Source organism: Megalops cyprinoides, chromosome 12, assembly GCF_013368585.1.
Source record: "Megalops cyprinoides isolate fMegCyp1 chromosome 12, fMegCyp1.pri, whole genome shotgun sequence".
NCBI classification, from domain to species: Eukaryota; Metazoa; Chordata; class Actinopteri; order Elopiformes; family Megalopidae; genus Megalops; species Megalops cyprinoides.
This window is the reverse complement of record NC_050594.1, coordinates 20,092,923-20,117,819: the sequence shown is the minus strand read 5'-3', so window position 1 is coordinate 20,117,819 and position 24,897 is coordinate 20,092,923. Positions and strand designations below refer to the sequence as shown.

The 24,897-nt window shown below is 43.6% G+C and overlaps 2 protein-coding genes across 2 annotated transcripts; one reads left to right on the top strand and one right to left on the bottom strand.

The window, feature by feature from the left end:
- Positions 1–344: 344 nt before the first annotated feature.
- On the bottom strand, positions 345–12,536 carry LOC118787355 (transmembrane protein 87A-like). Its single transcript, XM_036542888.1, has 20 exons — positions 12,358–12,536; positions 11,223–11,280; positions 9,898–9,995; positions 9,351–9,467; positions 8,443–8,490; positions 7,414–7,470; positions 7,077–7,221; positions 6,894–6,955; positions 6,577–6,760; positions 6,322–6,421; positions 5,915–6,008; positions 5,483–5,554; positions 4,829–4,937; positions 4,655–4,713; positions 4,421–4,524; positions 2,778–2,854; positions 2,343–2,407; positions 1,989–2,041; positions 1,688–1,718; positions 345–1,518 (listed from the first exon to the last, which is right to left on the bottom strand). Exons 1-20 carry the CDS (start codon positions 12,445–12,447, stop codon positions 1,477–1,479), a joined length of 1,665 nt encoding a protein of 554 aa, XP_036398781.1. The 5' UTR covers positions 12,448–12,536; the 3' UTR covers positions 345–1,476.
- A 657-nt stretch (positions 12,537–13,193) lies between these two features.
- Positions 13,194–23,162, top strand: ganc (glucosidase, alpha; neutral C). Its single transcript, XM_036542053.1, has 24 exons — positions 13,194–13,342; positions 13,963–14,025; positions 14,834–14,936; positions 15,440–15,567; positions 15,779–15,961; positions 16,198–16,219; positions 16,455–16,521; positions 16,678–16,774; positions 16,925–17,114; positions 17,566–17,710; positions 17,959–18,194; positions 18,321–18,447; positions 18,551–18,630; positions 18,776–18,919; positions 19,046–19,142; positions 19,240–19,341; positions 19,527–19,770; positions 19,893–19,957; positions 20,638–20,714; positions 20,815–20,889; positions 21,808–21,921; positions 22,290–22,402; positions 22,720–22,823; positions 22,910–23,162. Exons 1-24 carry the CDS (start codon positions 13,308–13,310, stop codon positions 23,017–23,019), a joined length of 2,721 nt encoding a protein of 906 aa, XP_036397946.1. The 5' UTR covers positions 13,194–13,307; the 3' UTR covers positions 23,020–23,162.
- The last annotated feature ends 1,735 nt before the right edge of the window (positions 23,163–24,897 follow it).

Below are 24,897 nucleotides of genomic sequence, written 5' to 3'. Positions count from 1 at the left end.
GGTACTTTATGTGCTTCTGACACAAAGGCATCTTTACGACTTTGCACCTAAGGCGTAGTAGCTTCACATTTTTATAGCGTTTGGTTTATCTCGCTTTGATAGTGTCGCTCAGTTAAACTGATCTTCCTTTTAAATTTAGGTTACATGTATCCGTGAACTAAGCATTTACCTCGAATTAACTACAATTGCATTTTTGCTGAAATGTACGCGTTTGTGCACCTCTAACCCGATTCGGACATGCGCTTTTGCTGACAGACCCACATCAGAATAACTCACAAAAATAGTGTTTAATAGAAACTTGAACCCTCAAACATACAGAAAAAAACGTACAATACAAAATGGCAGGCAGACCCATTTTCACATCAAAATTTCTTGCTGTTTTTCTACTGTTCTACAAAAGTGTACCCCTTATATATCTATTACATAACACAGAACCCAAGAATGTACCAAATAAATAAAAAAGCCCATATGGGCCACAGGCTGCAGTAGATTGCACATTTTAAAAGCATTGGGACCTTCATTTAGGGATTTGTAGGTGAAGGGGTTGCGGGGGGAAAGCAATATGTTTGCACACTTATCCAATGAAGACAACAATCCACAATCATCATAATCCAGACTGTGGCAATACAAAGATACAAGAAATACAGTAGACTGAGTGACTCATAGCTCATGTACTCAAATTTGTTAGTGATGAGCAGCAAATCTAATAAAGAACAGATGAGGGCATCATTCATATTTTTCTTGTACACATTAGGGAGTGTATCCTCTGAAACAATGAAAGGATGACATTCAATCACTCCCTCTTGTAAACTGAGCACAGCACTCTTATGTGCAAAAGGACCAACTGGAGTAGTCCTGCTGACCTGGTACTAAATGCAGGAACTTTTCATATCTTCCTTCTCGGCCAATCAAAGCCTGTCTGCTTGTCCACATCAGTTGATACATGTCCAACTGTCCTTATGAGGCAACATGGACAAAGATACATGAAATTAATCATAAAGCACATACTACCAGAAGAAATTAAATCAGAGAAAAACATCTTCAAGTGGGACGTTTACCTTCTCTCCCTCAAAGAAAGATGAACATTGAGATTAAAATGGTAACTGCTTTTTAAAATATAAAACTCTTAGGTTTGATTTTTTTGTGTGAACAGCTCATGCCTATTCATTTTGGGCAGGATTAATCCTTGGAGCACAGTTAAGCCCCTGAGCGTTGTGTCAGCATCATAGCAGAAACCACGAACTGACTCAGCAGGTACCAAAGTTTCCAGCAACACTGTCCAGCTGCCTTCCCCTTCTCTTGAACCTTCACTTGGTGTGGCATAAGCTTCAGGTGCTCATAAAAGCAAAAAGCAAACCTATGCGTGCTGATGTAAACAATAAATCTAGCGTTGAATATGCATTTCCAAATATGACAGCAGAGCATCTATTGCCTCCTCAGTGGAACCTCTCTGTGGCCTTCTTGTGTTCATCCTCTCTATTCCATTTTTGATCTTTCCATCTTGGTTTTCAGAATTTCCTATAGAAGGAGGGGGGAGACAGACAAAAAGAGAGGGAAGTATGATAAAGGAGGACTCTCAATGCTGAATGATGACGGTGCTGCAGAACATCTGTCTACGAGCTATAATTAAGAAAGATGTGACCCAGGATCAGGGGATCCAGATGGAATAAGGAACCAATGATTTTACCTCCTCTTCATCCAGCATCACAGGAAGTGCTCTGCAGAAAGAGGGAGGGGTAAAGAGAAGGAAAAGAGGAGAGTATGAGCGATACGTTCAGGACATATAACTTTCACTAGACACAAACAGCTCTAAGAATTGCCATCCATCCTGAGAATGTCTCTCAGACGCCTTCAATTGTCATTGTAGGTATTGAAATATACCCATAGCTTACAACTGTACATAGTGACTAGTGTGGCAATACTATGCCTCCTGTGAGTAACAGATGCTCATGTACACACTGCTTGTCGTGCTGTGATGGCATACTTACACATCAGCCACAGATGTGGGGATGTTCTCCTCTACCCACTTCAGGTCCTCATCCTGAGGGTATCAGAAAACACATGGCTTCACACAAGGAACCTGACACAGCTGACCAACATATTTATCCACCCATCTATACTTCCTTCAATTTTTCTGTGGCATTTCTATCTGTTTTCCACTCCTGCTTCCTCTCTCCACAATAGTGCATTTAACTGTCTATATTTAGTCAGCATTCGTGCCATACACCAGTGTTTACTGTAGTGGTGAACTAAAAGCCTAACATGGACAAATCCTTGTGTTCTCTGCATTGTCATCATTTTAAGACATGGTGCTATGATTCACATATAGAGAAGCCTCCCACCTCCTTATTCAGCAACTTCTGGGCTCCGTTTGCCTCCGGCTTTGACCCCCTCATCTTCATTCCCTCTGCAATAAATCCACACAGTGGGGACAGTCAACAGCAGTAGCTCTGCTTCCTGCTTCATTTCAAATCACACACATCTTTCAAGGCAAGCCTACACAGAACTTACAATCTCACAAATATCTAGCATGTCACTAAATGCTTGACCCAAAGATCTTTCCAGATCATAGAATGTGAATGATCCTCCAACTTAGCTTCAAGTTTCTGCGTATAAGACTCTGAGGCCTTTGTCCCCAGTCCTGGGTTCTGAGGGCCTCAAAATGTTTAACTTTGTATGACACTCCAAACTATGTTTAAACAGTTTCATCAGTCAGATATTTCAACCACACTGTTATAAAAGCTAGAAAAGTATCTGCTTGCATCGATTTGTCTCACCGAAGGCTTCATTCAGCATGGGCTCCTTGGCTTCATCCTCATCTTCATCATCATCGATGAGTGGGGAGTGGGAGAACCTGAGGCCAAACAGTGTCAATCAGCACAATGAACATGCAGAACAGAGAGTGCCACTATACATCATACACTACTGCACAACTGCACCTATGTTACATTACAGTGCATTATTGGCATTTAGCCAATGCTCTTATCCAGAGCGACTTACATAGGTTACCCATTTATAAAGCTGGATATTTACTGAGGCCATTCTGGGTTAAGTACCTTGCCCAGGGGTACAACAGCAGTGCCCCAGTGGGAGATCATTCCAGCAACCTTTCGGTTATGGGTCCTGCTTCTTACTACTGCTGCCATATGTTAACCCCTTCCCTACAACATGCATTTTGTTGACTTATCAACATCCCCACCAGCCTATGAAAAATTCTGTGAATCCAGAGAATTTAACTCAAAATAGCTCCTCAGTTATTATGTATGTTGGAGCCTACAACTAGTCTATTATGTAGGCGTTTTCACCACTGCAAGACCAGTGAAATAGGAAAAGTGAATAACAACTTTGCAAATAAAGGTCCTCACTGCACATGGAACAGAAAATAGAATCTGCAAATGTTTTTTCCTTTTTTGTACTATAAATAGCCTTTTATGTTTGTGAATAAATTATTTTTCAATCTCTGTTATCATGACATCTTTTCTGCTTTGAGCTTGTCTGCAGGATCCTGTCTCTATGCATTGCCTATTATAACTGCAGCTAAAAACAAAAGACACAGTGCACAGAACTGCATCAGGAGCCCAACACATATTATAGCACGAAGAGGGGCAGTAATTGCTGTTGTACCTGCTGTCTTGCTGCTGTGTTAATGTGCATACTGTTCAGCGCTTTCACGATGTTTGTACTAGTCCTCAGGACAAGTGACCCTGTGTGGGTAGGGTGCACTGTGTACAATAAAACCAAATACCGCAATACCATAACAATGCCCGTCATTACTCTATGATATCGTTGGCAGCTGAACATGCTGTTGGGCACAGACAGCACTGTAGAACATTGTGAAAACACTCCTCCAGCCTGCAGTGCAGTGTTACTTGTGATGAAGCCTTGGCCCCCACCAAAAGGCCCTGGTGAGCATCTCTCCCTCCTGTTTTATTTATGTGCATATTTATGCACAAGCCACTGCAAAACCTCCACTTCCATGAATGCCTCATGACAGATGCCTGATTCTGTGACAATTAAAGCTCTCATGTGGGGCACGAGCTTTAATGCACGCAGTCAGCAGGCCTTACTGCATAATTTAATTTTCATCATGTGAATGGTTCCCATTGCCACATGCATGCATTCCTACAGGACACAACTTCCCCTAAAGACGCTGTTCGAAATGCTTTGCAGTGTTCGCAGAAGGCTTCGGAAACAGTAACCAAGATTGCAGATATCCTACAAATTGCTCTGAAAATTTTATCCTGCATTGTTAAACTGAAAGCACCATCACCGGAAGCCAGCAGCAAGCACAGTCTCCCTTAAACAATCTTACTCCACTCGAGACTGGAACTAACAACCTTGTGGTACCAATATAGATCATTTCCCCTTTAATTTTGACAATCTTCCTGCTCTGCTCCTTCTCCCCTCCATAACTCCTGACCTCTGGTTGTTGACAGAGGGTCGTAGCAGCACCATGATGACCAAAAGGATGGTAGAGAAGAGCAGCCGCCAGAAGGCATCATCCACCCACAGGTCCCTCCAGCCCTGGAAATGCAAGTATACACACACAGTGAACCAATGCACAGGTTATTACACATTCACACACACACATTTTATTGACACACGTTATTATTTTTGTATTATTAAGGAAGCAGAAACTGAGAGTCGCACTCACAGTCTGACAGTCGACCAGCTTGAAGACTTTGGTCGTCCAGATGATGAAAACGATGGAGGCTGCAGGGTCACACAAACAGAGGGAAGCAGATAAAATCAGCAAACCGACTGCAGCACCTTACCGAATGCAGTGTGCTTCAAACGTGAACTCCTTCCTCCTCCCACCCACACTCACCCAGCACAGAGAAGATGAGGGTGTTGGTGAAATGCTGGTAGAGGGACAGCTTCACCACGTTCCTGCGCAGCTTCAGCAAACGAGTGGTCTGGGACAGACTGATGAAGATGTGAAAGCTATTGGTCAAGGAGCACACACATATAGGAGAGGGGCACACTTACAATGTCTAGCTGTGGCATATCTCACAACGCCCTGTTGAGCCCTACTCTGTCCGTACTGGGTTTTCTACCGCAGTGCAAAAAAAATATGGAGGCAACTAGGGGTGGGGAAAAAAAAATCGATTCATGATATATCGCGATTTTTTATAGCACAATACTAAATACCGATAATTTCTGTGACATCATATGCATAATAATGAGCTGCACTGCTGTATTGCTTTCACTGACAAATGTGAGCCAAGAGTGGCCGAGAATTCCACCAGGCCTGTAGAGGGCGCTTCTAAACGCTTGGGCTGCTGAATACTGTGACACGAATAAAAATAGTGCCAGAAAAATCGTAATAATCAATACTATGGAATTGCAATACTTGTAGAATCGCAATATATTGGAATCGCAATACGAATCGAATTGGCACCAAAGTATCGTGATAATATCGTATTGTGACAAAAGCCCTAGAGGCAACATCATCAAGCCCTACAGTGTCAGCAAAGGATATCCACCACATGACACAGGAGTCAATGAGGGACAGGCTGAGGTTGGCCACAAGAGCTACTGTGCCATAGAAACTCTGAAAGAGAGAGGCAGAGGGAAAGAGTAAGAACAGAGTCATGTCAAAGCTCAACTGTTATTTGACTGACTAAAGCAGATACAGATGCAGATGTTACAATACACTACATTTTGTGACTTAGCAGATATTCTTATGCAGAGGGACTTACAAAGCAAGGGTACAAAAGTGCTAATTAAGTTACAAGAACAACAATACACCCAAGAAGACATCAGGCCATATCCGAACATCTGTCAATACACCACATGTCACTCTAATATCTACTGTCATTATGAATACAGAGGTGCTACAATAATATTATTTGGACATTCCTACAAGGAGATAATGTGACCCTGTAAAGAAGCTACAGCTGTGTACACTCACCCCAGTAACCCTCAGCACCCCCTCCACAGAGCTAAAGAGCAGGTAGAGCAGCCCCACCGCCACCAGCCGGTGCACTGTAGTTCCCAGCCTTGGCCTGCAGGAGGACACAGCGGACAGAAAAATCAGGAACAGGACTGAAGGGAAACCAGTGGCTTTATGGAAAGTATGTGTGTGTGTTGAAGTGAAACTCGGGGCCACATCAAGATTTCCTGGCACCCTTTGCAGGTGTGAAATGTGCGCCCCTCTCCAGGGCTACTCTCTGGAGGTCTTCCCTAGAGCAAAATATGACATTTATGGGCTGAACATGAGACCTAATGTCAGTGGTAATGAGCACTTAGTGATGACATCAGTGGCAGTGAGTAATAACCAGTTCTGTTCCTGGTGCTGTGAGGTGAAGCCAGACTCACTTGACAATGCCGTAGCCCAGACTGACTATGAGCACCAGGATGCGAGCGAGAGACCTCTTCAAAGCAGACAGGAGCTCAGCAAAAATCAAGGCCCCCTGAACTGTAGTGGGGAGACACCAAGCCAGGTTAAAGGAAGTAAAGGAGGGAGAGACGTTTTACGTCATATGTAAGTAACTGAATATTAAATACTAATAATAGAGAACTGGACTAAATGCCGCCAAAGAGGATTAGAAAAAAGGGGGGAAGCGTGCTTACCGTAGGTGCCATGGTAACGGATGCTCTGGTACTCTGAGTAGAACACAGCCTTCTCTAGCATCCCCAGCAGAATCACAGCACCGATCCAGAACTGGATCCTCAGCAAGTCACGCCAGTAGCAGGCCGACCAGAGGAGCCAGAGTGTCCCGAACAGAACATACACGATGCACATGACCATGAAGAACTGTGGGGGACAGGGCCATGTGGCTGTTAACAACATAACAGGAACTACAGGATATCTATATTATGTTTGAGTAAAGTACAAATAAACAGTATAAACAGGGTACCTCAAGGACAGTATATGACCTCTTACTCACCATCATAAGTGGCCAGTCAGCAGGGGATGAATACTCATACGGTCCTTTCATCTCCACCATCACTGCCGAGACACGCACACACACAGATCAACATCCATTCCTGTCTCACACATGCTGCACGACAGAGAGCTAGTTGTAGATTCATTAGAGATTAAACAGTGATATCTGCTACACAGCACTCACTGGTGAAGGCAAAATTCCAAGGGGGATCCTCCACGACTTCTGCTGCTTGTCGCCCCCCATTGGCTTCGCCGCGTGGTTGCGCTCGCACCCTCACAATGAACATATAAGGACTGTCCTGCCACGCCTTAGCCACTGCACCTATTGACTGTGAGACACAATCACAGAATGAAAACATGGGCCAGAGAGATAGGATACAACACATGCACAAACTCAGAGATCACAGACACACAGAAACATAAATTTAAGATGTATGAGAACGACTGATCTTTTTGAATTTGGTTTAGTCCGGAAGACTACGTCCTGATCTGTACAGGAGAGAGGTTCTCCATTCTCTCACCGGCTTGTCGTTCCACCCCTGGAGTATGCTCTGATTTGAAGGTCTGCTTTCAGTACCCTAATTAAAACATCACAGAAATAATTAGTCTACAATAATCAACCAAGCAAACCATCACAAGAACGCTGCCCACACCCAGTTTCAGCGCCATCTTCTATGCTGTGGTGTGCTGGGGCAGCAGCGTGAGGACAGCTGGTGCCAACAGAATCAACAAGCTCCTAAGGAGGGCGCAATCCTGTGAGCAAGGCCAAGGTCTGAGCAAGGAGGATGCTCCACAAACTATTAACCATCATGGACAATCCCGATCACCCCCTCCATGGCACACTGGCTCACAAAAGGAGCACTTTCAGCAATAGACTGATTCCTCCAAAGTGCTCCACAGAGCATCACAGGAGATCCTTTCTCCCTGTAGCAATAAAACTGTTTAACGCCTTTGCCTTCTGTTGTGTGGAGATCACCATATAATCCTTTGTAGTGCAAATAACTTCATAAGTGCAGTTAATTATGCAACCTCTTAAGTGCAATAACTATATAAATGCAATAAGCTCTTTTAGTGCTGTTTTTCAGTATGTTATTTTATTGGTACAGTACTTTAATTTTACTCTTACATGTGTGAATATATGGTACCTGAATTTTTTTATTGCCATATTGTTTTATGCTGTATGCTTCTGTTTTCCCACATGCTTGACTGTTGGAAAAGCAATTTCCTTTTTGGATTAATAAAGTTCTATCTTATCTTATCTTATCTAAAGCCAGCAAGTGTTCATAGCTGTGCTGCAATTCCCAGCTGTCCCAATTTCCAAACCTTTCTGTCCCACCCTTCACATCCTCCTTCTCCTTGCAGGCTGCAAGTCATCTGTAAATATTCTGTAAAGCCTTTATTAAGCCTTTATTTGTACAGAAGAAAATCTTTAAACAAGTAGGCCTTTTCTAACTATCTTTTGTTCTCACATTCCACCCCCCCCCCCCATCTTCCCTTAACCTCACAGACCCCTCCCCCTGTCTCCTTCCCCCTTTGGTGGGAGCTCATACCTGCTGGCTGGTGAGGGGTTGGTATGGAGCAAACTCAGGGTAGTATACCTGAGGAGTAAAGAGAAGATCACACCCTGGATGACATCTGGCACAAGACGCATCAGCAAAGTCAGCTCCCCCACATGCCAAAAACATGTTCACATTTCAAATGGATTTCTGTCCTCCTTTCCTCTGCAAGACAGTTGAGGGCTGTACTGACGGTAAAGCCTTGTCATTTTCATACAACTCTGTATTAGGCTCATCACACAGCAACAACCACTGGATTCAAGACAAACGGTGGCCTCCGTTACGCTTGCACACAGCCAACGGTTATTCTTTGCACAAATCCCAAAGCGCACTACAGCGGAGTGAGTGCACATTGGAGAACAGGCACTACTCTGCTGACATCATCTGAGTAACATGCTGGCGCCTGACGAATTGCAGGGTGTCTGAGGGCAGTCAGACAAGGAAAGCCTGGCCAACCCACCAACGCCTATCCCTGGCAGAAACAAGTCAATTTGTTCTGCTGCTGTGGGCTCCTGGTCAATGTCGCCAAATTACACAGCTGGGATTGAACTTGGTCTTTAGAGCTTATCTTACATTCACAGCAAACACCTTGACCACTGAGCTACCCAGATTGGCCCTCCTGTTTTCACAGCCATAGGATGCAAATTTTTATGTAGTTTTCAGTCAGCTTGGGACTTTCTGTGGAAGACAGAATGTAAAGTGTGAAAACCACAATGATTCAATGTGCTCCACACAGGAAGAACCACGACAGTCAAATTTGAGTTTTTGAGTTTTTGCCACACAGTGCTAAACTCTTAGTGTTTACAATAACAGAACAGCTGCAGCCTATGGCCTGAGCCAACAATAATCACTTAGTATATAATTGCATGCCAGTGCCAGAGCTGAGGCATGACGGTACTAACCTTTGGTGTGAAAAGGGCGGAGCAGTTCTCAAAGAAAATGAAGCCCTGGCTGTAGTAGCCATTCCAGTTCTCCTTTAGCATGTGCTCCAAGCCAAACATGCTCTCCGCCTTGTTGTCCTACCAGAGGTGAAGAGGTACAGTTATAAAGTGACAGGGCAGGGCAAAAGTGTAGGGTGTCCCCCTATAGATGGAGGGATCTGCTTGATCAGAGCATTTTGTAGAAGCAGCGGTGATGTGACCTTTTCAATTAGGTCCTGAAGACAGCCCAAACATGTTCATGTCAAGTCAGTAAAACAAACACAAATACTGGGACAGAAATAGCTCTCTTGCCGCATAGCAGTTCAAGCCATTGCAGGCCTTACTAGAAGCAGGTTAATGAATTGATTACCGCTTCCACTCGGCACACTAATAACCTGCTCTGTAACTCTGGAAAGCCTCAAACGGCTATGCATTAGCAGTGCTATTTCCATCCCTGAGGTATAACCATACAGATTTGAAAACTCAAGAGGTGAAGGCAAGCATCTGTATGCGGTATGGAGACACGTACTGCAGTGTTAAAGATCTCATTGTAGCAGATGGAAGAGCGCAGGTACCAGCTGATGTTGAAGGCAAGGTTTTTGTCACATGCTTCCATATCACCTTGAACTGTGTAGAACAGAGAAAGAGCATTTTCAAAGAGAGAGCATTTGTCACAAAGGAGTAGACCCACAAGAGGATTGCTTGTTAAGTATGACCAAAAAAGGGGTGCAAAGGCTGGAAAAAGTTACTTGGAATCTACAATTCAATCCCAAAGGCTTGAATTGTTTCACAAGAGCAGCACAGCCATGTGCCTCTGCCATAAATCTGTATTTTCTCACAAGGATGTGCCTTTCTGGAACACACGCACAAAGTAAAAGTGGTTACTTAAGTAGTCTGTCTTATTCACTCAACCCTGAGCCAATTCTGAGTATTTAAGGTTAATTCTTGTAAAAATTCCCAAAATATGGCCGCCATGTACTGAAGAGACCTAAAGCAAATGCAAAACAGGATCGTTCTCCTTAACCTGGCTGCTGTAATATGATAAAAGTGCTGGCATGCACAGCAGATTCCGTGACAGCTTTATCTTCAGAATATCTCTACTCGGTGAGTGAATGGATGAATGACTGAGAATCCTAGCTGTTGTTTGATGATCAGGCAACTCCTCAGTCAATTCTTTAACTCAATGTTAAAAATAAAGCTGCTTGACAGACAAATGACGATACAGAAAAACTCTTCTCTGAGACAGGAGTAGCTGCAAGGCATGAGATGATACTTTCAGCTCACGCCACCATATGTTTCACGAAATGGACTTCACGAAACAATATTCTCCTGAGACGTAATGCTGATAGGAAAACAAAATGTAACATGATTGAGCAAGTCTATAATTTTTTTCCCCTCCTTTATCCATACATCAAACCCCTACCGTGCCAATATTCATGATAAGAGAAAAGATCACTTTCTTTTTTTCAATAAACAAATCAGAAAGCTTCTGCCCAAGGTTCAAAACTCTGTACAGAAAACAGCTGTATTTAGAAAGCCTGGTCTGTGACAACTGTGAAAAATGCACATGGACCACCAGTGCAGACGGGTGGTCAAAGCTGCCGCATTGGATACAGTGGAAAAAGACTTTCACCTCAGTTTACTCCATCATACCAGTTTAGCGAGTTTTTATTTGTATCACTACAACAAGGATCAGATGACAAGACTTTCAGCACACATGCCAGCAGATGAACAGTTCTCTAAAAAATACAAACATTCGACGGGCACACCCAAAAGAAGTGTTAAAACAGTAACATCCGTAGCACATATTCAGAACCATTTTTAAAAATGTATCAGATAGAAACCGTCACTTACATCTCATGTAGACGGTGGTGTTGGCAAACAATGTTTTACGGAAGACAGCATCTTGAGACTGAAAATAAAGAATACAGGAAGAACTCGTGAAAACATCGTTTTATACTGGTTTAAATACAATACAGATTAGATTTAACAGGCAGCAGCGGCAAACACTGGTTTCAGGGTGGTCTAATTTGAACATGAGGCTGGAGGAATGAAGACTGGGTTCCTGCAGACAGCGACGCACAAGTCACGGTTCAGACCACATCAGCAGTTCTTTCATTTCTGCGCTACGCAGAACCACAACAGAATAATGAAGCGCCGTACGGATTTTGTCACGTGTTTGCTGTGGCTCCTGATCAGTTATCTGAGGCTATGTCCAGCTGTGTTTGATGCACACCAAATTACTTGTTCTCCATGAGAGGAAGCGGTTACGCTGTAGCTTGCCAGAATTAGTTAGTTATGTACAGTCCACGAACCAGTGTGATCATATCTCAAATTATGCATGTTATGTAGCTAGCTAGTTGAATATTAAATACAAAACGTGTCCTCAAGCAATACAAATATGAGCACATAACTGGAAGCCAAAGACAAATGTAAAAATCCAGTACTTGTAACGTCAGCCATCCGCCAACATTCACTAGGTGATTTTCTCATACTACTTGCTAATAAGCCACGACTACAGTCAGTCGCAGCAGCTAGCTAGCAATCAGTCAACTAGCAATAGCTAGCTATACGTGTCAATAAAACATGAGCGAGCTACAGTAGATTTGTGTGGCTAATTAGGCAGCCAGTTACAGTGTATAAGCGCATCACCAGCAGCTAGTAAACCTATTTAAATCGCAAAATCACAAGGAATTAGTTTTATGCATATAGCTGATCTAGCTTTCTGGCTAAATCTTACATAAAAACAGCCCGAAGACAACTAGCTAACTAACACATTTCGCTACAAGTGTATGGCATAAAGTTGGATCCGGTATGAAATTAGTGTGACAGCTCGTTTAACTAGCTATTTGGCTAAAATGCTAGACAGGTGGCCAAGCCAAAGTGTCAAGACTGTCTAGCTAGCTAGAAAGCTACAGTAACGGTACCTTGCATTACACGTACAGCTAACTGGCAAAACGATACAATTGTGCTATTTGAAGGGACTCACCGATGTGATTTCGATATTCCAAAGAGAGATCTCAGTGCCAATACTATAACATAACACCGAAATAAATAGCAACCCATGAAATAAATACATTGTATGATCAGGCGTTTTCACACTCAAACACACATTTCTCGCACATACAGTTCCGGGTGTTTCCGACGAAAATCCTGAAGCTCGATCTGAGAGACGGTTTGTACTCGTGATTTTGGACTCCAGCCTGCAGGGGGCGACATTTGTAACGTAACTATACTGTGTGATCTCGTGATGCGAGAAAAGTAAACATGAAACCGACTAGCTAGTTACCTTGGGTGGCTATTCTGGTTTGATAATGTAATGCGATGAGCTGAAGCTATGCTCGAAATGAATTGACTATATGCCTTTCCAGCTAATGATGTAATGCTGACACATGGTCTTGGGTAAAAGTTGCTAGCGATTCCCCACAACGTCTGGAAACTTTGCGAGCTGATGGCAGTGTAACTGCCCTGCGGGTTGGAGTCGTATTGCTATTCAGCGGGGATGACTTGCGAGCACGCGCTGTGCTCATCTTTTATTTTATATGTACTTCAATCATCTGTGTCCGTCAGTCCACACAGGGGAACCACTGATGTGCACAGGATCCGCCTTGATTCTCGTAAACACACACAAGATAGGCGTTTGAGGAATCCTGTTCTACTAAATTTACCGCACATTCACTTACTCAGCATCTAGCATATCGCTCTCTCCATACACCGTATCTACCCAATGACGTGCGCCCACAACAGCAATCGATCACCACAGCCTTCAGTGGATCTGCGCAGAATTTTGCGCAGCATGACGTATTGAAATAGGATATATGACAGTCCTCTGGCTGCTGTGGTATACTTGATGTCTGCGGTGCATAGTCTGTCTTTATTATATGCCTGAGTTTGTAGCAAGCGTTCACTGTGTAGTAAACTACCGAAGGCGATATCTGAATGGCAGAGGAGGCACTCGCGAATACTGTTGACAGGTAGCAAGCTATTAAACCAGCTATTTGCTTGACTTCCTGTCCCAGGCTGCACATATGACATCATATCATGCTTAGCTAGCTGGCTGCTAACCTAACTGGAGTGTTGTGATTTGTATCTAGCTACCTAACAAGATTACAAGTTGCATTTCCCTGATTATGATGTGGAGTGAAAATTACTGTGTACCGGTAAACTCAAAACCGCCTGCCATTGTCACGATAGTCAGTCTACGGAGCTAACCATGGCTGGCTAGACAGGCATTACACTGTTATCGTCAGTTGTTGTTATTATTATTTGACAGTTTAGAAGTTAATACACTTTAGCTATTGCCCAATTTGTCTTGTTCTTCCATGGGATGGTAACTAGTGTGATAAGAGTTACGCACTAAATCCGTATTTTTCACCCCCTTCTTTGAAACATGTAATTTGAAACAAGGCCGATGAGATCCAATCAGGCAACACTAGTTTCGAAATTAACCATTCTTCCCGTGGCTTCAGGAGCAGCGGTTGTGTGATTTATAATTGTTGGTCGTTCTCAACAGTAATTAAAACAAGCGAATTTCACAAACTTGTCACGTGTACCATTTCACCTGATTATCAGAATTGACCATATTATATTTCAGCGTCGTCCCAGGCGATGAGGGGAAGAAGAAGTTTAAGAAATGCGAGGATATTGCATTTTACAGGTAGGCGCCACACTACAATCACTTTGTTTGCTAACTATATTGTCCAGGGATTCAGGAGTATTTTACACTTTATTTATTCTACATTTCTGGTTGTGCATGTTACTCAAGGGTCCAACAGCAGTGCCCAACTCAAGAGTCAAACCAGTCAAACCTTCATCCTTCAGGTTACAGGCTCTGTTCACAGAGCCACCCTTAGTACAACTGAATGTGTTGTTGCGAACTTCCTGTCATTCTTACAAGGGACTGGTGTACATGTGAACCCTGGTTTTCCTGTAGTGGAAAGTGCTGCAGTTATGCCAGCTGAATAACAATCCTCACCCACTTTTGATTTTCCAATTTAAACAACTGCACATCATGACAGCAGGAAGCCAGGGCTTCTTATCATGTGGTGATGAGTTCTCTACCTGAATAGGACTGTGGCATTGTGCCCTGGGGCATGATAATTTATCCAAATTTCTTTCGAGAAAAGCCACATTGTTTTTGTAAAATTTTATTACATTACATTCATTTAGCAGACATTCGTGTCCAGAATGACACCCAGCACAAACAAGCAGAAAAGTGTGGTGTGTATCTATTCAAGTTGAATGAGCAACAGTGTCAGACCAGGCTCGCAACACTCGCAGACCATTTTAAAGTGAAATCCTCTAAGTGACTTTGGGGACCAACACTGGGGGAGATGGAGAACATATGGTTCTTTAAAGCTAAACAGGCCATTATATGTACGTGGTCTGGTGTTGGGTAACCTTTACATTTTGCAACACAAGCAAACGGTCTGTACGCAGATGAAACTTTGTTTCCTGGTCTCCAGGCGGCAGAAGGGGGAACATGCAACACAATACCACCCCCTGTTGGACACTATGGTGATAACAGAGAAAGGAGCAGAGATGGAGATCGTGGACCTGGGCATGCAGGTAACCGTGGATGGGGTATTGACAGTCATTAGTACTTTCACAATATATAAAATATAGATAGCTGGTGAGTGTGGGGAAGACAAGCATTTGGTGGTCTTGCATACTGCAGAATTAAGTCTCAACAGAAGAATTTGATCTCATTCTTACTCTGGAATCATCACTGATAGACCATAACCCACTCAGTCCTGAGATGGCTATTCAGAGGTTTCTGTAGAATGTAGTCATGAAATTGTATTATTTTTGCATGTTTTGGCAGTGAATAAAATTAAACATTGCAACTGTAGAACACACATTGCAGGACAGAGTGCTTAGGTGAATACAGTAATTCAGTAAGCACTAACGACTGTTCATAGGAATGAAGTGAAACTAATCATTTCTTGGGATGACGAGGGATAATAGAACAATAATTGGAAGGGATGAAATTCCAGTTATTATTATTTTTTTTTTTACTATTTTTAGGTTGCCCTAAACAATCTTTCATGACTTACATTTTCTTCTTACAGGCACAGCTGCTCCTACAAGTGTGTGCCATCAAAGATGGGGTTCTTAGGGTTACAATTGATGAACTGAAGCCAATAAGAGTGCGTTACAAGGTTCCGGATGTTCTGATTGGAGAGCCAGTTTGGGAGCGGTATGTACAAGTCTGTGCCTGTGTGACAAGAGATGCATGCAGAAGAGGGGAGTCAGGGTAAGATGGAATATGGGGAAGAAGTTGATTTGGGGATATGGGAACTGTGGATGAGTGTCTGCATATCAAGTGCTGTTGCCTTCTTTGTAATGCTTTGTAATGCACCTCCCTGATCATGGTCCCTGACCTATGATCCCTGACCTTTTGCTCACAGGCTGCGAGTGGACAGGAGGGAAAAGAACTCCCTCACACTGTGCTGGGGTGCGGGTCAGGACCGGTTTCGGATCAGCATCTCTCCATTCTTGATGGAGGTGCTGTGTGGAGAGGAGGTGACTGTCACCCTCAACCCAGGAAACAGGCTGTTTTTTGAAGCGCTGCAGGATCCACCCAAGCTGGGGTACGACAGATCGTGGGGTACTCGTTCGGGCTGTTTTTATTTATTGGGGTCCTCCCTTCATTTTAACATGTCTTGACAATAACTGGAAGGCTTAAATAAAGTTGGACTGGTTGAACTCAACTTCTTGTGATAAGAGTAAGTGGCATGCCACCTTATTCTGAATTCCTCTGACTGTATGTTAAGGATCAAAAAGGGAACTTTTTATTTATGTTCCTCTATTTCTGTCTCATTCCCAGGCCAACCTCAGAGACAGAAGAGGTAAATGATTCAGCTCTCCCATTGGGATTGGGCCAAATAGATCATTCTCATTACACTGCAGTGTCTGTAATTTTAAGGCATGGTATCTTCTAATAAACGTGAGATGCTCTGAAAACTGATTTAATTAGATCATTTATGAGGATTGTTTTCCTATGTATTATAAAAATGCTCCTAGTGATTGCTCCTCGTAGAACTGATGTTTCAGCTTGGTTATCTTTTCTGTTTTCATTCCCAGGGGGAGGAAGATTCTGCAGGATTGTGGAAGGAAACATTTAAAGAGTTTGTGGACATCAAGGCAAATGGTAGGTGGTTTATAGGTTCTTTGGTAGAACTCAGTCATGTGATCAATGCCAGTGGTCGTTCAAAAGCACCTCTTGTGTCTGAGAGTGCGAGGCTTAGCCCGCAAAGTTCAAGCACAAAATCTTGTCTCCTGGTGAAACCCTGTGGCCTTCCTGCAGGTCCCAGTTCTGTTGGTTTGGACTTCACTCTCCATGGTTTCTCCCATGTGTATGGTCTCCCTGAGCATGCAGACTCCTTCTGCCTGAAGGACACCAGGTCAGAACAAGATAGTGTTACAACCTAACCTTTAGTGTGTTCGTGTGTTTTGTTGCTCTTTCCATACTCGTTTAAGAACACTAGGTTTTAACCCTCTCTCCTGTTAATGGGTGGTGCCTCAGCTCAGCATTGCACTATGTTGTGTTGCAGTGATGCGGAACCTTATCGTCTGTACAACTTGGATGTGTTTGCCTACGATATTAATAGCAGACTGGGTCTGTACGGTTCCGTCCCACTCGCGCTGGCCCACAAACCCAGCAGAAGCATCGGGGTTTTCTGGCTCAACGCATCCGAGACATTGCTGGACATCAGAATGTCTGGGGACCGCCCTGCTGTGGAGGTAATACCAAGGGAGCACCTGTCACTTTATCACTGTTTAACCGTTGAGTTTTGATTCTTCTATGCGCACTGCAATAACATACAAGGTATTGGAGTTAGATTGGGAACAGTGAGGGTGTATGGACAGCAACAACAGGAAAGAGCCTGAGAAGGAGTCCGGTCTAACTGCTGCAGTGGCTTTTCCTTAAACTTTGAGTGAGGGATTCAGTCCAGTTTTAGTTTGAGAGCAGGAGCAATTGAAACATAGTGTTGAGTAAGAACCGATACAAAGTTAAGGACAAAGTACCAATTCAGTTACATTGAATGCTCTCTGAGGAAAACGCTGCTGTCTGCAGCTTAAAACAACAGAACTCAATTTGGGTCAAAGTCTGAAATAAGCTCCATATTTTGATAAGGAAATCATTGTTCCTAGCCTTATTTGTGCTAAAGTGACTGGCATCCCCACCCCCCAGGGTGCCAGTTCTCCCCCAGTGAAGAGGAGGAAGGTGTCTCCCCACACGGACCTGCACTGGATGTCAGAGAGTGGCGTGATTGACACCTTCATCCTGCTGGGACCCACCCCTTCCCAGGCGTTCTCTCAGTATGCAGAACTGACAGGTTCTCAGTCCACCCCTGTCCATACTGTGCTGTTACACATTCAATTCATTCTCTTGACAAAAAGACACAAGTTCAAGCTGTGTTCATGGTTTAGAGTTTTACCAAGTTTGCAAGTAACTCTTCTACCAAGGTTTGGAGTAACTTCTGTGCTCTGGAGTAAATTGACGTGAGCTTACATAATTGAAACCTTGAAAACTTCTTGTGTGCGTTTCATCTGGAGGTGTTTGCCCTCTGCTCTGCTCTTCTAGGATATCAAGCTTTGCCCCCCCTTTTCTCTCTGGGTTACCACCAGTGCCGATGGAACTATAAGGATGAAACCGATGTGAAGGAAGTGGACGCCGGGTTTGACTGCCATGACATCCCCTACGATGTCATCTGGCTTGACATCGAGCACACAGACAAAAAGCGCTACTTCACCTGGGACCCACACCTGTTCCCAGACCCAGTCGGCCTACAGCGCCACCTACAGGAAAAGAACAGGAAAGTGAGTGATTTTGGCTGGGTGTACAAACGATCGGCATTCTCATATCCTCCATCCATTATCTGAGGTCAGTTCAAAGCTAGCTCAAAGCCTAGGTAATGCCAATGTGTCTTTCTTACATCCCCATAGCTGGTGGTCATCAGTGACCCTCACTTCAGGATCGACCCTCTCTGGCCTCTTTACCATGAGGCCAAGAACTATGGCCACTTTGTGAAGGATAGAGAAGGAGGACTTTACCAGGGATCTTGCTGGCCAGGTGGGAGGCAAGAGAGGTGTTGATGTGCAGATTCTCAAATCATTGCAATTGTATGGCATCTCTCTGAGTGGTCAGGAAACTGTCTTTGTCTCTGTGTCTGTAGGTGACTCCTGTTACCTGGACTTCAGCAGCCAGAAGGCCCGTGCATGGTACTCTGGGCTTTTCTCTCTAGACAAGTACAAGGTAGGTCAGGGAATGGATTATGACTGAGGTCTCTGGTAGTACTATCTTTTCTATTTCTATGCCTATCTGGTCTCTGTTTTTTTTTGTCTCCTGACTACAGTTTCTGCATTAGAGCTGTGTATGTGTGTTTTCGAATGTGCACCAGGGCTCAACGGAATCTCTATTTGTGTGGAATGATATGAATGAGCCCTCTGTGTTTGACGGGCCAGAGCAGACCATGCCCAAAGACGCAGTGCATTGTGGGGGCTGGGAACACCGGGAGCTACACAACTTGTATGGATTCTATCAGGTGAAGCACGCCAAAGGGTAGATAGAAGAACAGTGTGTCCACTATTCACATTAGCCTAAAGCACAAAGCCCTTCTACTTTCCTTTCTGTTTTCTGCCTTCCCTGGTCACTGCTGTCTTTTCTTTAGCACCTGGCCACTTTTGAGGGTCTGATATCACGATCAGGTGGCTTGGAGAGACCTTTTGTCCTGTCACGCTCCTTCTTTGCTGGGTCCCAGAGGCTAGGTGAGCCACTGAAAAAACGGAATAATGCACTCAAAAATGTGGTGACAAAACATTCTCTAATGTGGTTTGCATCTATGTACGTATTTATGTGTAACAGGTGCTGTGTGGACAGGTGACAATTTGGCTACCTGGGAGTACTTGAAGATTTCCATCCCTATGCTGTTGTCCCTGAGTATTACAGGTGTGGCCTTTTGTGGAGGTGAGCAAACCAATAGGATACAGCCACAAGGGGCTGGCCCTGAGTTGAAACATCAGTTAGAGATTCGAGACCAAATGAAACCCTGCTTTCAGTCAGCTCAGCTTAGCAGAGACTTTAGAAAACAGAAGAGTTCTCTAAGGTTATGACTCTCTCTCTTACTCTCTCCTCTCTGTCCTCTGATTTAGCGGATGTGGGTGGGTTTTTCCAGGACCCGGAACCAGAACTGCTGGTGCGCTGGTACCAGGCGGGGGCGCTGCAGCCCTTCTTCCGGGGTCACTCTGCCATGCAGACGAAACGCAGGGAGCCCTGGCTTTTTGGGGACAGTGTCACTGCAGCAATCCGCACAGCCATCAGACAGAGATACCGTCTGCTGCCCTACTGGTACACACTCTTTCACCATGCCCACACCTCTGCTAAGCCCCCACTCAGGTAAGTTCTCTCTCTGCTGGGGGACTGGAATCCGGTTCTTCTAATGTTATACCCGTGTTAAATTTTTGTTCCTCTTCCTTGATTTCGACCTTATTTTTAACCCTGTTTAATATCTTTCTCAGGCCACTGTGGGTGGAATTCCCCAAGGAGCAGAACACTTTTGCAGTGGAACACCAGTACATGATAGGTACTAATGAGATCAATGCATGATGAGTAAAAATATCATTGTAGAGGGGATAAGGATGACAGGACATAGTGATTAATAATGGTATCAGCACATATTTACTAGTAATAACGACATCAGTACATGTGTAATAATGACATTTGTGTGTGAAAGGAAAGAATGGTATCGTTGCATAATTATTAGTATTGACATCATTGCCCAATTGGTAATAATATTACCATATGATGGGTAACGATGACATTAGTACATGAAAGGTAACAAATATATTTGTAGTTATCAAGACATTACACTATCTATACTGTACATTTCAAGTTACATACTGTACATGATTAAACCTTAAGCTCCACCACTAGAACTCCAATCAGGAATCAGTCATTTAAATAGGGAGCAGAGCCTCTTAGCTGCACTTATATAGAGCGCAAGGTGTGTTGCTTCCCTGGCAATTAGTGGTCTCTGATAATGAGAGCATAAGTGCATGATGTGTAATTAGCACATAAGTGTATGATGGGAGCTGAAGGATTTAAATCCTGGTGAATGTTTCTGCACACATTTATCATATGACAGTAGTCCAAAATATACAGCCAATGTGCAAAAACAGCCATTTCATAACTCACTGCCGATGTTATTGTACAGAAAGTAATATATCTTAATTAGATTTCATATAATTCCATTTTTCAAACTAGGTGGTGCTTTGCTGGCATGTCCAGTGACTGACCCTGGAGTCACGGAGGTCAAGGTTTTCCTTCCTGGCGCTGGGGAGGTATGATTTAGTTCTTCCCTTATCCATGGCTAACTGGTGAAGGGTGTGACGGTGCTGTGTGTGTGCATGTGTAGGAGTTGCAGTGTGTTTTGCGTTGCAGAGCTGGTACGACGTGCACACTGCTCAGGTCTTCAGAGGCGGCAGGACCGTGAGCCTCCCTGTGACTCTGGATACGGTGAGTCCCCACCTGCCTAGACTCACTGATGTACAGCACGATTCCTCCCAACAAGTGCTGGACGACAGTGAAACAATACAGTGGCGGTGGGTGAGCTGGAAACGGGGGAAGCCCGAACTCTACCTTTAAATCTGTCATTACTTTCAACCTGTTCCCCCTTATCCTCCTTGATTAACAATAAAACAAATAATTCACAGAATAATCAACACCAATGGCGTCATTAGAATAAATGATTAGGCGTGTGAAACAGCACAGATTGTCTGAAATTTGTGTGCTATTGCGAAAGCTACAGCATGAGATTGTTTAATTAACAAGGATGGCAATTTGAATAATTAAGTGGCAAGTAATCCCAAAGCTTTCTCTTAAATGTTTCACATTATAGTTTTTGTGTGTTACAAAATTCAAATAACAAAATGGAGCTAAATTTAGTTAAATCGATTTAAAGTACTGAGATCAATCAACAATAACTTTTAGAACACAGACCTCACAAAAGCTGTGATGTATCATGAGAATTTAATGTAATTTAAATCAATAAATGCCATCCTTGTTAATTAAACAATCTCACGTTGTAGCTTTCGTAAGCACACAAACTACAGACCATCTGCGCTGTTTTGCGCAAGTATGATCATTTACTCTAATTACACGACTGGTGTTGATTATTTTGTGAATTATTTGTTTTATTGTTAATCAAGGAGGATAAAGAGGAACAGGCTGAAAGTAATGATAGATTTAAAGGTAGTGTTTGGGCTTCCCGTTTCCAGCTCATCCACCGCCACTGAAACAATACTGTCTGTATAGTTGTATATTGAAACAAAACTGGCTGAGAATGATATATTAATTAAAACTATGCATTCTTTCTCTTCCTCTGCCCCCTGTTTTTTCTCCCTGTATTTTCCCCTGGCCCCCCTCTTTGTTCAGGTGCCCTTGTTTCAGCGTGGGGGCACCGTGATTCCCAGGAGGACAGCTTCGGGGTCCTGCACAGCACACCTCCAGCAGCTGCCCTTCTCCCTCACTGTGGCCCTGGACTCCAAGGTGAGGAATGAGATCTCTGACTGTGTTCATTTCAATACCCAGCACTGACAGTGAAAAGATTAGCTTTGCCTTATGTTTCTGCTTTGACTGATTGATATGCAGTTACAACATCACATCAAATTTAATCACATTTATGAAGGAAAATTCATTACATTCATTCATTTACATCCATTAAAATAACAGAGGATAGCACAACAATAATCGGACATATTGCCATAGTAGTTCTCCAGCGTACTTCAGGGTGAAGAATGGCTTTGAATGTGAAAGTAATGTGAAACGGATTAAGTGCCAGATTGCCGTCTGAGAGTTCTGTCTGAGAGTGTACACCATCGTGAGTGTAAATGCTGTCTCATCCTTGCCCACTGCAGGGCCATGCAGAGGGGGAGCTGTACCTGGACGACGGGCACTCCTTCAGCTTCAGAGACAGGAAGCAGTTTGCCCTGCGCAGGTTTTCTCTGCAGCAGGGTCATCTGCACAGTAGGTGAGAGACTGTGGGGTCCTCACAGACCGGGCTCCCTCAGCTGCCCTGATGCAGGGGAAAAAGCATCCTATAGTCTCTTCAGATATCGACGACGGTAGTCTTAACTGTCTCGCTGCCCTGGTTCTTGTGATCTCTGTGCAGTGCAGAATACGCTGGGCTGTTTCTGAGCTAGCTCTGTTTGCTTATGCCTGTTGCTGTGTGCAGAGACGATAGAGCAAGACTGAAGTAAACACACACACACACACACACACACACACACACACACACACAAACATACACATAAGTGTATGTCTTAGCCGTGCTTGCTGTGTTCCCAGCCGTGCAGATGACACAGGGCTGTTTGACTCAGAGAGTACAGTCCAGTGTGTGAGCTTCCTGGGGGTGAAGAGGAAACCATCCGCTGTGACAGTGCAGATCTCAGGTTAGAATCGGCCTGCCCGAGCCACACTCTCCTATCTGTTGTGATGGTAGTCAGTCTCTGAACTCTGCAGTCTCTGTCCCTTACAGGTGCCAAGGAGGATCACACTGAGTTCCACTATCAGGAGGAGCAACATTTGCTAACAGTAGGAGGTCTCAGCCTGGAAGTAGGAAAGGACTGGGAAATTAGGATCCACTAGGGGCAGTTCTACCCAGGATGCATTGCATCAATGGTCTGGAATGACACCACTGAAGGTGCTCTTTTATGGAATTCTTCACATAATACTTTGAGATGGCTCAGTGTTTCCTACTTACAGAATTAAAAATCAAAGACAAGAGAAATGGTCAGGAATCAAACAAAAATGTTATTTTCAGATAAACATACATTTTCAAAAGAGTACAGTGAAGCATCTTTGCCATTCTTGTTTTCATTTTATGTATCACGTTCCCAGGATCAAGGATAGTTGGTGGTTGGGTTTCCATGGAGACTTTTCAGCGGGCTCATATTACATTATGTGTTACATCTCATCAGATGTAGGAACCTTCTAGAGGATCACTGTGATAGCAAAGGTCTGTTGCAAAAAACTGTAATGGTCATACAGCATCATAGTGGCCATTCTCAGGCACAAGCACTGGAGGGCACCGTACAAAGGTTGCATTCATGGGAAGAACTCAACCTAGGTTTTAGTTAACATGCCAACCAGTCTGCTGTTCAAAACACTCTGTCCAAACACTGCTCCAGCAACATGTATTCACACAGGCAAAAAAAAACAAAATGTGTGTTCCAGACCCCTAATAACTCAAAAGTATTTGCTTCCTAGTCTAAATTCTAGATACTGTGGATTTGTTCTCTGCACATTAGAGCAAATGAACATACAATGTACACATTCAGTATTTTACAGTTCATACAAATCTAATATTTTACCTAACATTAGCATTTCTTCATTTGCCATATACGCTTATCCATCCGTATTTAAGGCAGAAGCACAGAAAATTTAAAATCAGTCATGCCTGGCATGTAGCTATATAGATACTAAGTCAATAGTGCCATCCTTTTAATATAGGTGCATTGTGGAAGGCATAGTCATGAAGGTACTGTCAGAATATGCCATATAGTGCTGGCATCAATTTCCAGTTGTCAAGCTTGATACAGGCGGTAGTATACCACAGAGTATTTAGCACTGGGCTTTTGCTGACGGAAAGGTGCTCGTACTGCCACTGGGTTTCTGCTATTATCTAAATCCCCATGAGGTTTCACCACTACGATTTTGCCACAGCGTTAGGAAGAGGAAGGGTCAGAGTTTGGGGAGAGAAGGAATAGTCTGAATGGGTGGGTTTTGAGTCTGTGCTGGAAGATGGATTGTAACCCTGCTGTCTTGACTGTTGTGGGGAGCTCATTCCACCACTTGGGGGCCAGAGTAGAAAAGGGGTATGATCGATATGTGTGGTCTTTTTAGAAAAGGACAGCTAGGCAACCCGAGGTAGGAGTGCAGAGTGGTAGGAATGTAGGTATCAGAGTGAAGCTTTAATATTTACTTAAAGCATCAAAGTTGACTTAAGACATGTGTGAATTTACAGTCTTAGCATTGTTGTGGGGAATATGCCTTAAACCTTCCTGCATTGGCATCACTTCCTTCTTTTAAAGACGTGTGTGTGTGTGTGTGTGTGTGTGTGTGTGTGTGTGTGTGTGCGTGTGTGTGTGTGCGTGTGTGTGTTTAGGAACTGAGAGTCAGAAGAAAGACAAAGGGAAGTAGCTTAGGGAAACGATATGAAGGAAACTTTTTGATTTGTTAAGACGAGAAAAGACTAATAAAATGGTATGAAAGTCACTACACAATACATCATGCTATGGAGGACATTACATACATCCCTGAGGAGTTGCTAAGAGTTATTTTGTAAGTTCTTGTGCTCTGTGTCGATATCAGTTTGCCTCATACCTTTTTTTTAAACTATTATATTTCCTCAATGCCAATGGAGAACGGGAGGTCATTTGAGGATAAGGATAATCGGGAAGAGAAAGACAGAGAGAGGGGAATGGGGAGGAAGAAAGAGAGTGAGAGTGTGAGGGAGGTGGTCAC

Bases quoted from the DNA above. Each gene is read 5' to 3' on its own strand.
- LOC118787355 (XM_036542888.1), bottom strand. From the start codon at position 12,447: ATGTATTTATTTCATGGGTTGCTATTTATTTCGGTGTTATGTTATAGT. The intron at 11,281-12,357 runs GTGAGTCCCTTC...CTTTATTTTCAG, and splicing joins GGAATATCGAAATCACATCG to TCTCAAGATGCTGTCTTCCG. The intron at 2,042-2,342 runs GTGGGAGGCTTC...TGATACCCTCAG, and splicing joins AGAAGTTGCTGAATAAGGAG to GATGAGGACCTGAAGTGGGT.
- ganc (XM_036542053.1), top strand. From the start codon at position 13,308: ATGGCAGAGGAGGCACTCGCGAATACTGTTGACAG. The intron at 20,715-20,814 runs GTATGATTTAGT...TTTGCGTTGCAG, and splicing joins TCCTTCCTGGCGCTGGGGAG to AGCTGGTACGACGTGCACAC. The intron at 21,922-22,289 runs GTGAGGAATGAG...TGCCCACTGCAG, and splicing joins CTGTGGCCCTGGACTCCAAG to GGCCATGCAGAGGGGGAGCT.